Below are 16,455 nucleotides of genomic sequence, written 5' to 3' on the forward strand. Positions count from 1 at the left end.
ACATACACACAGAATAATTATTTACTCAAATGGAGTGCTTACTATGGATGCTAAATGCCTTGTGTGAATAATTTCCTCCTCAAAAAGAACCCTTCTAATAGGCACTATTAGAACTTTTATCTTATAGATGAATAAATTTAGGCTTAGAGAAGTTAAGAAACTTGGTCATAGGATTGCAAAAACAATTCAAACTCAAGCAATCTGACCCCAGAGCTTTGATTCTTCATCTATGGGATGAATGTTCGAATCCTCAAGGCTCAGCTCATTCATTTCTAGGTCCAGGTCCGTTTCTAACCTTTCAAAAAGAGAATAATCAGGGCGTCTGGGTAGCTCAGTTGGTTAAGCGTCCGACTCTTGGTTTTGGCTCAGGCCATGATCTCACTGTTCGTGAGTTTGAGCCCTGCGTCAGGCTCTGTGCAGAGTCTGCCTGGGATTCTCTCTCCCCTTCGGTCTCTATCCCTTCCTTGCTCTCTCTCTCTTGAAATTAAATAATCTTTAAAAAAGAGAGAGAGAATAACCAGTGTCAACTCAGAATCACAGAGGACCTTTGAAAGCTAGTCAGTCTTTGCTCTGAATGCTAGATCTAGTAAGCCTCATCCTGGGCCAGCCAACCCCGCCCTTGAGCTCAACTTCTGTACCTTCCTACTGATGCCTTCCCTGTGCTTCCTGGGTACAGCATCTACAAAATATTTCTCTCTTCTTTGTAATAGACATGTGTTCCCATCAACGCTCTGGTTCTACAGCTGACATTTCACTTCCTTAAGAAATGCTTTTAAGCTTTCTAATGGGCTGTCTTGAGTTCACATTGTCATGGGGATCTGTTCTTATTTGTCTGTTTACTTTTCTTGGGTTTTTGTTTTTTCCAATCTAAGTAATATGATCAGGAGGTAATGTATCCTGCTCTCCAGCTGCCCAAATTTAATTTTAAAGTCCTTCCTATTTACAGTGGAGGTGTTTTATTTCAATTCTGCTCATAAAATGAACAAAGTTAACAAGATGTGCCTGAGATAAACAGTCTTCCAGAGATCATGTTTCTGAAGCACGACTTAGCACATTCTGTCCAATTCCACCAAAAGAACGTAAGCCTAGTATAAAAGGACATATTGAAATATGTGGGCAGGGAGTGGATAGGAATAGGAAACAGTGGATGGAAGAGAGAGATGGGCACAATAATTGCCTTGATTTCAATGAGCTGAGAGAGAAATTCTTCCCTAGATTCGTCTGTCATGACAGTGTAGGTAGAGCACCCGGGTCTATGAGGAAGTAAAGAGAAAGTGGTGACGGAATTTCCTGGATAGGAAAAGGCATCTTAACTGTTTCAGAGCTGGTTGATAAGGAGGGTCATAGATTTTCAATAACTTATGAAATACACATCTGTCACAGACCAGTGGATGAAAGCCAGTCCTTACTTGGAAGGAGGATTATGTTCAAAAAACGATCCGATGTCTTTATCTTTTTTATTAACAAGGCTACAAGTAGAGAAGTCTACAGTGGGTGGATGACAAAGGGGAGAGATTTTGTGGTAATTTGTTGAATATGGTTTATTCTTTATCCTCTTTATGCTCCATTCCACTCAGGGCATGGCACAAAAAAAAATGATAGTTTTAGCCTTGTACAACTAAAAAAAAAAAATGCTTTCATTTAAACACATGAGTATTGCGATATCTCTGCTTTATTTTCTTTTTTAATTAAGCACAATGGAAACTTTAGTCATGAGCCACTCCACTCTGTCTCATTAAAGCTTGTGACTCACAGGCTTTGTGATTGGGTCCCATAATGGGAAAGTGTTTATTGGGGCATGGGGGAGAGATTGTTGCTGAGCTGCTAATGATACCATATGTGTCCAAATCTACATTCTTATTACTCCCGTGGGTCTGCAATATTATATCCATTTCTGCCATGCAGTGTCCATGATGGCAACTCTGAATTGATCAACTGTTACTCAGAAAGGCGGCTGTTGGGTATTTCTAGGAAAAATCTTTGTGGAAAAAGGAGCACCTACTATGTACTATTAATGGAATGGAAATGGGTTTTTAATATTAAAACTACTTGGGAGGATTAGCAAGCAGTAGTAAACTGCATGACAACTTAAGAATGCTTTGCACTAGCATGCTATCCTGCTGTTGCCATTTTCATTTTGCTATGCAGAGTTTATGCTATAATTAAGCAATTGTGCTGTACAGCTGGCTCTGAAATATGAACTTACCCAACAAAACATTTAAGAATGAGTCAAGCAGGTATTCCTGACTCCTTTACCCAGAGAAAGGAAAGGACGGATTTTGCTTTGGTAAACGGAAACTTGCCCTTTATAACCCTATGTACAAGAAGTAGGCATCCTGTAAACCACCAGCAGAAAGGGTTGCAATAGATGCACTGAGCTAAACCAGAATGAAAATTGTCTTCTTCGGTGCCCCAGGAAAGACAGGGAAGGGGCCCAGGTAATCACTGTAATGGATAACAATGACGCTTAGAGTGTCCAAGAGAAAATGCTTACCCAGGCAACCTTTACTTTGATGTGATTACAGGCTCTCCTTTTCAGGTGTTTCCTTTAGGTCATTTAAGTAGATCATTCAGTAGACAATGTGGTTAGATTATTAGATGTAGCCTGGGGATGTTGATTGGAACCTGCTATTGTATAGATGTCTTTACCCTTGATTTAGTTTCCCAACTGCCTATTCAGCCTTCTCTTATCCATGTACCCATCAGAAATGAGAACAAACCAGCATTCAACTGATATTTTGGTTGTTGAACTGTGGATGTTGAACTGACCTATATTACATCTTGACAAGAAGGATGGATTAGCTATCAGGTAGCTCAGCCTCAAAGATTTCCTCTCTCCTTCAGACCCCTGTGGCATTTCTCTGGCTTCAGTCTTATGACACATCTGGGTAACTAATCCCCTCTGAAGCAGACTGATTTAATCTTCTCAAACCGCAGCCCTTAGTTTTATATCTGCTAGAATAAAGGGAGAGGGAGTGGCCTTCTCTTATTCCTCAGCTTCAGGCTGAACACCCCACCAATTTCACCCTTCTGTTCTTGTCAATGAGGCATGCACCTGCTATTGACCCCTGGCTGTGATCCTCAGAGGATAGAAGCCACTAGGTTCACAGCAAGTAGAAAGGGCAGTGGTCAGAAAACTACCTGACTCTGGTTTTTAAGCTTAGAAAAGTTTCTTGACAATCATACCACATAATTATCTTTCTGGAAGATAAATGTTCTGGCATAAAAGCGTTGGATGTTTAGTTTAGCTTGTAATTTCGATCCTTGGACCGTTATTGGCAAAGACTGCCGAATCTTATTCTCACTAGTCTTGGGGCATTTATTTTCTTGGGGAGAGCATTTAGGTGTGGCCATCTGTGATAGCAGAACACTGAGGTTCTGTGCTCCAGTCACAACTGACCAAGCAACAATCACACCCAAATATTAAAGCGATCATTCAGGGCTGGCGGCTGCATTTCTAGGAGAAATGCAACCCTCGGGGACAACCAAGGAAATCCAGCTATTCTGTTCAAAGCTAAATAAAACCTAAGAATTGTAGGTCATCCGAGAGTCAAGCAATGTCATTGTTAAACCACCAAAAGAAGTTAGGAATTGAGGAACTGCTTCAGGGTCATGTTTGGCACAAAAGGAAAAAAATTAGGATGGAAATTCCCAAATTATAACGTGACCTAGATCCCTCACAAAGCTCTTGCTCCCATAAAGCTGTCGCCCACTGCTATTTTAATCAAACCCAGCCTTCATTGGAGCACTATCCTGATGCAGCTAGTTTTAGCAAGAGCACTTTGGCGGAGTACCAGTGACAAGCGCAGTGACGTTGGCACTATTTAACCAGACTGCGGTTCGTCGCTTCCTGCAGAGATGGTAAAATGTAATTCATTTCTGTTGGTATTGGTAGCCGTTCTCTGTCTAAAAGGGCAGAACATGTTCTGCTGCTGGGCTCTTACAAACACATCCCTTTCCCACTGATGTTAAAACAGACCTCATACGCCTCCATGGTTTCATAGGCTTCGCTCTTTTTCCCTCAAAAAGCTGAGTCGCTGTTGCCATCAAGGGTCTCTGATCATATCTGACAGACATCTCAATATGAGTACTCGGGAAGCAAAGGATGCTAGAAAAACCATGCTTCAGGAGGAAAGGAAATAGAGGAATGGAGAGAGAGAGGAAAGGCTCACCCAGCATTTTAAATTCATGGAGGGATTTAACAGAGATCTTGGCTCCAGTGCCACACATAGGCCAAGCCTCCTTGTCCTCTATTTTATTTCCACTACAGAAAAATGGATACCGAACAGCCACTGAATTACACACGTGTGACTAAAACCATACATGGCCAAGATCCACAGAGAGGTTCGTTCACTTTACTAACAAACTGCCTAGAACAACTGCCAGAACTATGGCCATGGCTGGCTCTAAGGAAAGAGCTAAGCTTTGGAACTTCACAAGCACATATGCCTACGTGTCAACTCGACTAGGTCATCAGGTACCCAAATATTTGGTTGAAAATCATTCTGTGAGAGTGTTTTCAGATGAAACCAACGTTTACACTGGCAGATGGAGAAAAGCAGAGCGTCCCCCATGATGTGGGTGGGCCTCGTCCAAGCCGTTTCAGGCATAACCGTCCCCTGAGTAAGAGAATTCTCCTGCCAAACAGTCTTTGAATAGACACTTGGGCCCTAAAGATTTTGGACTTGCCAGCTTTCATAATCACATGAGTCATTTCCTTATAAATAATTAATATATATCATATATAGATAGATATAAGTATACTTCTGTATAAGTATATATATATATGATATATATATGACATATATATATATATACACACACACATATACACACACCTTATGTATATATAAACCTTAAAACAGCTCTCCAATTTTAGACTTGAGATCTAGGCTGACCTAGTACACTTTCAGTGCTGGGAACTCCTTTTGGCCCTGAACAGAACTCTTACTCCAGTGACAAATGCCTGTGTACCACAGTACAAGTGGGAATAAGTAGCATTCACATATTTGATCATTCTTTCTTACCTTAAGGGCTAACCATCGTCTGTCTTCTTCCATTAGTACCTCTAAGACTTAAGTTTCAGTCAACTATGGTTGAAGCCTGATAGCCTCAGATTTTCCCCAGGTGTTAATCCAAACGATGATGAATAAAGAAGATTATTATCATGATCATCTAAAATTCAGCCAGTAGCCAAATAGTTATATTGTTGATGGTTTCTTAGAACACAGCCAAGATTTGCAGGCCTCATTGTATCGAAATATATGGCTCCGTGTTAAAAAAAAAAAAAAAAAAAAGTCACACCTCAAAAGTGTTTCAGAAAAAATGTGGTAGTCAAGGGTGGTCAAAAACACATTTCCTTAAACTTCATGCTATTGTTTGTGTTAAGTTTCCTTACATTTTGGAAGAGAGATGGCCTTCTGAGGAAAGCAGATGGTTGGAATATTAGAGAGCATGGCCCTGCCATCACAGAAACTGGTGGTGAGGTTGTCTTCTGTCACAGTCTCTGCGGTATATCTGACACATTTAGGGTCCTCAGCACTTGCACTGAGAAAATGAAGGCACTATGGGCTATCAGTAAGTGGTCACTTCAATGTATTATCCTTTTAACTAATGTTTTAGCCATCTAGATTTATTGTGAAAATACAACAGTTAGCATGTTTGAATATGCTGGCTTTCAAGGCTATCCAGTCATATTGATGCAGAAAAATAAATCCAACTTAGATAATCCCTTCATACTGTCATGTTTCCAAATAAAAAGCAACACATATTCCTGAAAAGATGACAAACTACTGAGCTATATTATTTTTTGCCAGCTATTTTCCAAGACAGCTATTTAGTTCCAGAGAACACGTGTCCTGAATCTCTTGTTTTTTAAGGGCCTCAGCAAAACCAAGTAGCTCATCTGAGTAGGCAAGTGAAAAAGGGATTAATATTTACTGAGCACCTACTCTGTGCCATGAAATATTCATGTATATTCTTTTCTCATTGAGCCTTGACAGTAATCAAGTTTTCAGTACTCACATAAAGGAGTTAAGCAGTTAGGTGATTTGTTCAAGTCACAAAGCTAGTAAGGGACAGCACCAAATTAAAACCTATGTGATGACTCGCTCTTCCCATACTGTCTTACTCAGGCAGACTGTCACTCGCAGACGGTAATAGTATAACCTCAGGAACCAAGCAAAGCTTGGGAGTTTTGAACCCAACATTCTATTTTGATGCAAAGTCACCCATCTTTGCAAGTGTTGTTTTTTTTCCCTCCATTTGTAAGGTAACAGTCACAACACATGTCCTGGACCATAGAACCATGGTCTCTGGAGATTATTAAAATTATACATATACACACACAAACATACACACACCCCTTTACATATATGCATATATATATTATAAATGCTTTATGGTGCGGTGAAACTCTTGGAAGAAATAAAAGCATATGGTGATCAGTAACAGAATTTCATCAAACTTAAAAATGGCGGGTACTAAAAGAACTGCTAATCTAAAAGGTAATTTTAAACATTTTCTTAAATGAGTTCTCCAAAAACGTTACTCGTTCAATTAATAAGTACACTCGCTTATGGAAGTTCCAGTGAGAAAATATTTAAAATGACCCCATCTCTACTACAAATGTATTTGCCTACGTTTCTACTCTTTTCACTCATTTCCTTTTTGCTCTTGGCAAATGACTTTGCTTTCTGCTAACATATTTAAGCAAATGAATGGTCACCATGTTTCCTTTCATATTGTGGACAAACATTGAAGATGTGAAGCAGAAGGTGTTACCTAGAATGCAGAGACCATCTGTGCAGTTTTCAGATTCCTGGCTGAGCCCTTCACAGAATTTGCCCCCGTTTCTTGGGGGTGGTGCCGTGCACTCCCGGATCCGCAAATGCTCGCACTCTGGGCTGCAGACTGACCATTCACTCCATACTTCCCAGCTCCCATCCACTTTAAGGGAAACAAATGGAAGCCTTGTTAGAATGAATCGGGCAGCTGTCAGGAGACTCACCCCAGGACTGCTGTTGTCCTTAAAGCTGGATTTTAAAGAAATCACCACCACCATAAAAAACAAAATAATTCTGCTTATCTTCTCTCCGTGATTTCCTTCCTAAAGACGGAGGCTAACAAAAGCGGTGGTGTAATTCTCTTGCTATTTCAGGAGACCAGTTACTGAATTTAGGCAAGCATTCGCATTATCAGTGTTCTTGGATTGGCTAATAATGTCATTACCCATTCCATTCTCAGTCTTTCATGCCCAGCTGTGTCTTAGATGGACGGGTAAAATATGTGCAGTAACCACTAGTAATCGCTGCTTCCTTGTGGGTTGACAGTTTAGAACTAGACAGTAGTAGGAACTATCTTTAAGCCCTAAAAGCCCTAAACAATAAAAAGTTAAACCTATATGTATTTTGACAGTATTAAAGTAAAACAGGTCAGTCAAAGCCCCAAGACACCAGGACTTAACATAAATAGAATTTCATGGGTCATGGATTGCTGCTGTATGTAGAAACGAACAAACTAATTTTAATTCCACTAAAAATTGACCCTAGAGATAATGGCAGCTGTTTGAGGCAATTGTCCCTTTACCTCCTAGGAATAGTCCAACCATGCTTATGTGGGTTAAGATCGTGCAATTTTTAATCGAGAGCAATTAGTCAAGAATAGGGTAACAAAAAAAAAAAAAAATACTGAACTTGAAAGCAAAATGTCCAAGAACTTGTCTTGAGTGTGTTCACTTATTGGCTCCTCAGCAATCCCTTTGACTTACTTTACTATTTCTGTCAACTGGGGGGTAAGAAAACTCACAACACAGAGTTAAATGACATCGCATTTATAAAAGTAGCTTGCACAGTACCTGGCACATAGTAAGCACTCAATAAATGTTGACTGAATAGGAGTTTGGAAGGAAACTCCAGGAATAAGCTGTTGGTGAGAGCCTCAGCTTAGCTTTCAGTGGAAGTAGATCTGAAATTTTAAAGACCCGAGGCTCTAGCCTAGCATCCTTGGAGTTAATGTTTTATAATGCACGGGAGGCCTAGGATCAATTTGTTTCTCAGTGGGAGGACATGCTTTCCATAAAGAAAGTCATCTCCATCTCATCTACTCCTCATTGTATAAATTGGGCTAGAGCCAGGAAGAGATGAACAAAAGAGCTTATAAAAGCCATATTTGGTAACGGAAGTGTCTATTCAGAAAGGAAGGCGAACATAGGCCAAATGCAAAATAGCAACTCTGTGATACTGTACAATCTCTGCTGGTTTTACTGTCAACAAATACAAAGCTGATAAGGTGAGTTGATTGGTAATTGATGATAAAGGGTCAGATGTCTGCTACCTGCTTTGTGCTCACAGACAACTCAATCCCTGCTAGGTATTGTGCCATCAGATGGGAGAACCCAAGGAGAGAAGCAGATGGCTCAGCCCCACCAAACACGGCTAGTAAAGAGACACTTCAGAGCATGATGGCTTACTGATGGTGAGTGTCCAGGATCATCTATATATATATATATGTCCCCCAGTGGAGGTATTTCACCCACGTTCTTGCTATTATAGTGAGTTCCACATTAGCACTTTGGACAAAGGCTGCATTCTGAGAACGTGGGAGAGGATAACTTTGGGAAGGAAGGTTATATTCAGTGCTTCACACCAGCTTAATCGTGTTGGTGGATGAGAAGGGAAAAGGGAATCTACACATATCTCACCAGGACAAAGAGAAGTGCACGTTATTTTCTGCACTGACATTCCCTCACAAAAGGCCCCACCATTGAGAGGAGCTGGGTTGGTGCAGGTCCGGGAACGTTTCTGCCATCCTCTACCACAGCGAACATTGCAGGCTGACCACTCTGTCCAGGAAGACCAGCCTCCATTCACTGAGAGAGAAAAATGGGGAGGGGAGAAAAAAAGGAGAGAGGTTTTTACTGATTGCCTACTATGTGCTAGCCACTGTGCCAAGGTGTTGTGAGTTTGGCATCCAGGGACCAAGAGACCCTGCAGACCCACACTGGCCACTCGATCATGGGGCAACAGTGGGGCTTACCTCATCTCTGTCCCTCAGTCTACTCATCTGACACAAGAGGGACACAGGATTTTCTTTGTGGGGAATTAGGAAAAATAGGATGAATTCATCAACCTATCTCTAAAGCACTTGGAAATCTAGAGTACAGGCAGAAAATATCAGCATTTGAATTTCTATTACTTAAAATGCTTCAAAACCCAATCCCAGGACTCTTCGACTGTGGAGGGGAATGATTTTACTTAAATAGCCGGGAAGTTTTGTTTTGTTTTGTTTTGTTTTGTTTTTTAATGTAATACCTGAGACATTCAGCAAATAGTGATGTTTGCTTTTGAGGCATTTCCTATGCCAGGAGAGAAAACTGCCCACAGCAGGTCTGGGGAGGCTGGGGGTGGATGCTGGGTTTGGGAGGGCTGGGAAGCAGAAGTTGCCCACCTCAATTCTTTTCAAATATAAACACAGTGGGAGAAAAGAAACTTTTAAGATTAGTTTTAAAAGACAGGGATCGGAAATGTCACTGTCGGAGGGATCGGGAATGTCACTATCTCATGGACGTCCCATACTGGAGGTGAGAGCAAACACAGTACAAGCAACAGGGACGTGTTCTCACCTACCAAATGGGAGAGGCAGGAGAGAGCACAGTAGTGGATGACCCCTGAAGTCCTTTCAGCTCTACACACTGAAATCCCTCTACTTTGCTTTCCGTCCTCCCTATCCATTCCTGGCATTTGGGCTGGTCTTACCATAAACCACCACCGTGGCTGACAGGCTCCTCCTCTTGGCCACGATGTTGGCTGCCATGCAGGTGTAATTGCCGGAGTCGGAGAGGCGCGCCTGCCGGATGATGAGGTTGTGGTCAGCCCTGGTATCAATGTTTTCATCTTGCTCGGAGTCAATGGGCTCCTCATTTTTCAACCATTCCACCTATAAGAAGAAAGGAATGTTCACTTTACCAGTCATTTGTAAACAAAACAAAACAAAACAAGCAAAAAAACCAACAAACCTCTTTCCTGGAATTGGAAGGTGGGTAGTTCTGGCATATGGGAGGGAGACAGACGTTCCTAACCTCTAGAGCCACAGCAGTGATTTTTTATTTCTCTTTATTCCATTTCCCATCCCTTTTATTTAGCAAATTTGGTATATTCAGGAAATGAACACTCAAGTTAATAAACTGGAGGCAGGAAAGGAACATAAATACCTACTGACTTTGACCCATTTTTAAGAAACGCGGTGGAAGAGAGAAAAGAGGTGACTACAATTAGGTCATTTCATTATATTTCATCTTAGTGCAAACTCTGATGGTAATGACTACGTGTCTATAACAAGCCCAAAATGCAGCTCACAAAATCAACACATCCATGCAGAACTTGTACTTTGTGCTGAGAGGATATTGTGCTGTCAGACAAGGTTTCATGTCCATGTTTGCATTTGAACAAATTTTAAGAAAGGTGTGATAATGTATAAAAGGCCAATGTAATACACATTTGGGCAATCACAGGCAATTAAATTCAAATCTCAGTGTTCTCTAGTTTTGGAGATACATATCTTTGGTGATCAATTGCGTTACTCTTTCAATGATGCAACAGACAGTGGGTTAGATGCCCGGCACATTTAATGCCCAGCCTTTCTTTTGGAGGAGAGGACTTTTAATACCCTCTGGGCACAAGCTACTTCCATCTTGATTTATTTTCTCTAGATCACTCCTGGATAACCTGTTTTCCTCTTTCTAGTTCCACTTTTATCCTACCCTTGGCGTTATACTAACTAGTATAAAGTGATTATTTAACATTACTACGGTTATTATGATAGAGATAATATCATCCCTTCTATGCCTAGATGATATTATCTTCCCTTCTAGGCACAGAAGGGATGATATTAGGTGGGGACGATATATTAGCAGTCCTATAACGGACATGATGAAGGCCAGGAAGATATACACTATAGATATTTGATAATTATAGTATTAACCATAATCTAATGAGTCGAAATCACTTGACTTTAATTATCATATTCAGTCCATTCTAGTCCTTTTTGTGTTCATTCAGAGGCTAGACTTATGGCTAACAGTGAAATTAATAGAACTGCCATGGTAAGCATGGTTGACAGGTTATTTGCCCGTGAGGCTCAGGGTAGAGGCAGGAGGAGAGCTATTTCCAGGTCAAGTGATGAGAATGCAATGGCGACTAGGAAAAATTGGATGGAGAAAGGCAGGTGGGCTGATCCTATCGGGTCAAATCCGCACTCATAAGGACTTGCTTTTTCTGCATTGACGTTTAATTGGGGCAATCATACTACCCCTTCACTTTCCTTCAGCACCTAGAGAAGACACAGATGGAACCTACTGCTCCTCTAGCCCCTCATCCTCGCCCAGCTGGGGTGTTCCACACTTAGTGCCCCTATTTTATCAGGCAAGCCAGTTTCACCCAGAACAAACCGCCTTCCTTCCTCATTCTGTCCTCTGCTTCCACATCCAAACATCTCCACTTCCTAGTGTCATCTTGGTAGCACTACATGTATCTCATTTGACAATAAACATTTAGCTCCAGCTACCAGCATGTGGTATATACACAGACATTGAACAGACGCATTATAACCATAATTTAACCCAGAAAGCAAGAGCGGTGGCTACACCAAAGAGACATCACACAGAAGGAAGCATATGCACTGGGGGACTTTGCATCATACCCTGCCCACCACTGGTGAAGATAACTGAAAGTTGGTTTTAGTGTAAGATGCCTCATTCCTGGGTGTCTGGGAGGCTCAGTCAGTTGAGCGTCCGACTTTGGCTCAGGTCATGATCTCACTCACTGTTTGTGGGTTTGAGCCCCGCATCAGGCACTCTGGTGTCGGCACAGAGCCTGCTTCAGATCCTCTGTCCCCTCTCTCTCTGCTCCACCCCCGCTCACGTTCCCTTGCTCTCAAAAATGAATATTAAAAAAAAATAAAAAGATACCTCATTCCTGTTTAAATCCAAAGAATTCTAATTTACCAATAAACAAGGGGCAACAGTTGTAGAACAATTTGTAGAACAATTTGTAGAACAAATTGTTTATCAGTCTCTAATAAAAAGGGATTTACCTGTCATAAGAAAACCTATTATGGGGCGCCTGGGTGGCTCAGTCGGTTAAGCTTCTGACTTTGGCTCAGGTCATGATCTAGCGGTTCATGAGTTGGAGCCCCGCACTGGGCTCTATGCTGACAGCTTGGAGCCTGGAGCCTGCTTTGGATTCTGTGTCTCCCTCTCTCTCTGCCCCTCCCCCATTCATGCTCTGTCTCTGTCTCTCTCTCAAAAATAAGTAAACATTAAAAAGAAAGAAGAAAACCTATTATGATCTTTATAATGAAATTTACCCCAAGTACCGCTCCATTAATGAGAGTTTAGAATACCTAAAATCATCACCATCCAAAAGCTACCCTCGAAGAGGTCAATTTTAGAAAATAAAATGGCACACAACAGCCAAAAGAAGTCTCAGAACAGCTTTTACTATCAAGAGGGGATGAAAAAGGAATGTGGTGCAGGGCCAACCATGAAGTAAAGAAGAAAGCCTGATCACCACCCCCAGGAGTTCCTGGAGGGCTCAGCCATGTTCCAGCCTGGATGGGAAGGTGCTAATAATGACCCCAAGCCCAAAAGCACTGCTCAGTGTGACAAAGCAGGAGAGTGGAATGGATTTTAAAACACACCTGGCCACCAGTCTGTGGCAAAATGCCCTCCATTACCCACTGACACTCATATTTTGCAGTCATTCATTTATTTATCTGATGAATATTCAAACACGCACTGAATGTCAGAGGTGGTCTTGAGAATTGGGTAAAATGAGATCAACAAAACCCTCATTGCCTCTTCTTACATGGATCTTATGGTTAATGGGTAAGATGGAAATAAAGAAGTCAATCTACATCGCCACCAGAAAACAAGAGCTGGGAGTAACACTGTCACCAATATCTGGGATGAAATGCTTACTGTAAGGCCAAGAGGAATGGACTTTTACAATCACCATCATGGCTATGACACTGGAAAGAACAAACTGGTCTGCTTAAATTAGGTCTGGGAGCTTCTGTTCCACTCTACTCTCCTAGTTCAGAAACTCTGAGTGTAAACTGCCTGGTTTTCTGATTGCTAATTGCCTTACTCTTGCTATTTGTGGTACCTAGAAAGCTGCTCCCTCATGTCCCCACCCACGTCTTCATTTACCAGAGATCCCCACAGTATGTTGGGCAAATCTGACCCATAAGCAAATTACTTCCAGAGAGTAAACAGCCAGAAAGGGCTCTGGAGACCAAAACCAAAGGAGTCCCAGCACCTGAAAATAAAAGAAAGCCTTTTTTTTTTTTTTTAATAATAACATTTATTTATTTTTGAGAGGGAGAGACAGAGCACAAGTGGGGGATGGGCAGAGAGAGAGGGGGACACAGAATCCGAAGCAGGCTCTAGGCTCCGAGCTGTCAGCACAGAGCCCAATACAGGGCGTGAACTCACGAATCCCGAGATTATGCCCTAAGCTAAAGTTGGATGCACAACAGACTGAGCCACCCAGGTACCCCATCAAAGAAAGCCTTCCTGAAGGAATTTCAGCTCAGAGGAAATTAAAACCACCATAACCAAGTAGAGGTTTGGCTTCAAATTGAAAACTTATATAAAAATAAACCATACACAAAAGTAAATAGCCAACAGACTAGGAAAATATTTGCTAGAAGTCTGGAAGAAAGGAAAAAATATGATCCAAGGAACCTTAATCTCAATAGCCCGAGCTCTCATAAATTGATAAAATTTTTTTTCTTTGGTAAAAAGGATTTTTTCCTTTTTTTTTTTTTTCTGTATTTTTCCTTTTTTTCCTGTATTTCCATCCTTGGTAATACAGCATAAAGATAAAGGAAAAAAGAGATACATGGCAATTAGAAATTGAGTAATTATCCTACACAACTAATAGAAAAGTTAGACAATGTAATGAAGTTTTCCTACCAAAATGCCAAAGAGTAAAATTATACACACATACATAGACACACACATACATATAGTTTTTATTTTTGTGGTTTGATCTTTGCTCACCTTGCAGAGAATGGGGCATTTCTGCTATTGCTTCTCTACCATTAACCCCTTTCTTAGCAACCCCTTTCAGTAGCAGCCTCTACCTGGGCTGTCTGCTGCTTCCATACTTGCCTCCACAGTCGATTGTCCACAAAGGGATCAGATCATGTCACTTTCTGGGTCTAAATATTTCAATGGTCTTGAATCCCACTTAGAACAAAATCGCAAATCCTTACACCAAGGCTAACAAAGTCCTTCTCAGTCTGGCCCCCCAATTAGTTCTCCACCTCAGAATCCCCAAGTAGCCCCTGCTCACTCTACTCCAGCCCTACTGAAATCCTTCATGTCCTAGAATGCTCAAAGCAAGTTCCCAACTCAGGGCCTTAACACGTGTGGATTCCTCTGCCTGGAAGGGCTTTCCCACAGGCACCCCATGGCTCAATCTCACTTTCCATTCAGGTCTCAGAGCAAAGTTACCTCCTCAGGTCTTGCCTAACAGTCCTTTTTATTATAGCAACCCCCCTCTCCTCTCTACTGCTCGCCCTGTCCACTTCAATCTTCTTCCTAATATTTATCTCCATCTGATAGTCTTTTTTTTTTTAAGTTTGTTTATTTATTTGGGGAGAGACAGAGATAGTATGAGTGGGGGAGGGGCAGAGAGAGAGGGAGAGAGAGAACCTCAAGCAGGCTCCCTACTGTCAGCAATGAGCCCAACACAGGGCTCAAACTCACGAAGCCGCGAGATCATGACCTGAGCTGAAAGCAAGAGTTGGATGCTTAACCAACTGAGCCATCCAGGCATCCCTCCATCTGATAATCTTAAAGATAGTAATGCTTTATATGTTCTCATTATCATGATCCCAGGAATTTACTAGGAAAGTATTGGGGCTACAAATGAGGATTTAGTTATTTATTTTTCCTCATTATTGTAAATTTTCTTTCTTTCTTTCTTTTTAATATAATCGTCAAATTGGTAACATACAGTGTGTAAGGTGTGCTCTTGGTTTTGGGGGTAGATTCCTGTGGTTCATCGCTTACATACAACACCCAGGGCTCACCCCAATAAGTGCCCTCCTCAATACCCATCACCCATTCTCCGCTCTTCCCCCCTCCCATCTACCCTCAGTCTGTTCTCTGTATTTTAGAGTCTCTTATGGTCTGCCTCCCTCCCTCTCTGTACAAACAAGGATTTAAACACCATAAATTGTTTTTGGTGGAGAAAGGGAGGGAGGGGGAGAGGGAAGGAAGAGGAAAAAAGAAAAACGTGTGCTAAAGCCACACATCAAATAGAACTTTGTTTAAATTAATTATGATTCAAAAACATGATTTCATGTTACATAGACATGAAAAGTCATGATTTTAACTAGTGAAAACAGAAAAAGCTCCTCACGTATGAAGAGTCAAAATTAGATGTTTAGTGTTACCACAAAGTTATAAAACAAACATACATATACTTAAAAAAAATGACTGGAAGAAAATGTAGTGTGTTTACAGGTGCTTTAGGAGAACACTACAGGTAACTGTTCTTTTCTTCCTGGTGGTTAATTGTGGCACATTCAACGAAAAGCTATTTAGTGATCTGAAAAAAAATCACGTTAGCTTAAAAAAAGTCTCATTTAATTACCATGTGGCACAGTGGTTTTCAAATTTATATTTAACCCTGGAATGTTTCCTCAGTTCAATGCTCCTATGAAAGCACAAGATGAAAAATAGATAAGGAAATTTCTTATAACTGATGAAGAGCCACAGATGTGAGGGACCCTTAGGTGTTATACCATGGCCATTCCCAGACCACTGTTTGCAGAACTCCAGGAGAGATCATTCATGTCCTTCCCTACGACAATCATGCCCTGTAGAGATGTTCAGTGTACCACCATATAAGTTGAACCCCCCATACAATTGACCCCCTACCCACCCACCCACCCACATGTACTATGGATGTATACAATGGTCTGCTGCTGGGACTCCCCATGTCATAGCTTGAAAAACACTGACAAAGGATGAATTAGGGATCATAGTTACATATACACGTTGTGGTGTACTTAGTGTTTATGGTGTCATGACTGAGGTCCCTCAATCCAATTATGTTTATAAATAAGCAGTGCATTAGTAGACTTCTAACTGTGGGCCCGTTTTTTATCTGTAAACTAATAGTTTATCCATTAAACGGACGGCAGGATCTTTATGAGGAAATCAGTTTGGTGTTTTCCGGGCTTATAAAAATGACAAATTGCTTTTGGATTTATGCTTTTGTCACTTAAAGAAATTTTAAAACATTTTTGATGAGCTAAGTGCTCCTAAATGGAGAATAGTTTAATAAATAAGATAGAAAAAGCACTCCCTACACCAGAAGTTGCAAACTCAAATGTTCCTAGGGGCCAAGGAGGGAACATAAATTACTGAAGTGGCCCTGG

At 41.2% G+C, this 16,455-nt stretch overlaps 1 protein-coding gene across 1 annotated transcript in view; it reads right to left on the minus strand.

Moving 5' to 3' along the window:
- UNC5D (unc-5 netrin receptor D) overlaps positions 1–16,455 on the minus strand; it is a 237,344-nt gene that overhangs the window by 99,187 nt on the left and 121,702 nt on the right. Inside the window, exons 5-7 of the mRNA XM_032593062.1 lie at positions 9,756–9,936; positions 8,702–8,869; positions 6,784–6,948 (exon numbers count right to left, since the gene is read on the minus strand). Coding sequence (XP_032448953.1) covers positions 6,784–6,948; positions 8,702–8,869; positions 9,756–9,936 — 514 coding nt within the window. The remainder of the gene's footprint in view (positions 1–6,783; positions 6,949–8,701; positions 8,870–9,755; positions 9,937–16,455) is intronic.

This window comes from Lynx canadensis, chromosome B1 (genome assembly GCF_007474595.2).
Source record: "Lynx canadensis isolate LIC74 chromosome B1, mLynCan4.pri.v2, whole genome shotgun sequence".
Taxonomy (NCBI): domain Eukaryota; kingdom Metazoa; phylum Chordata; class Mammalia; order Carnivora; family Felidae; genus Lynx; species Lynx canadensis.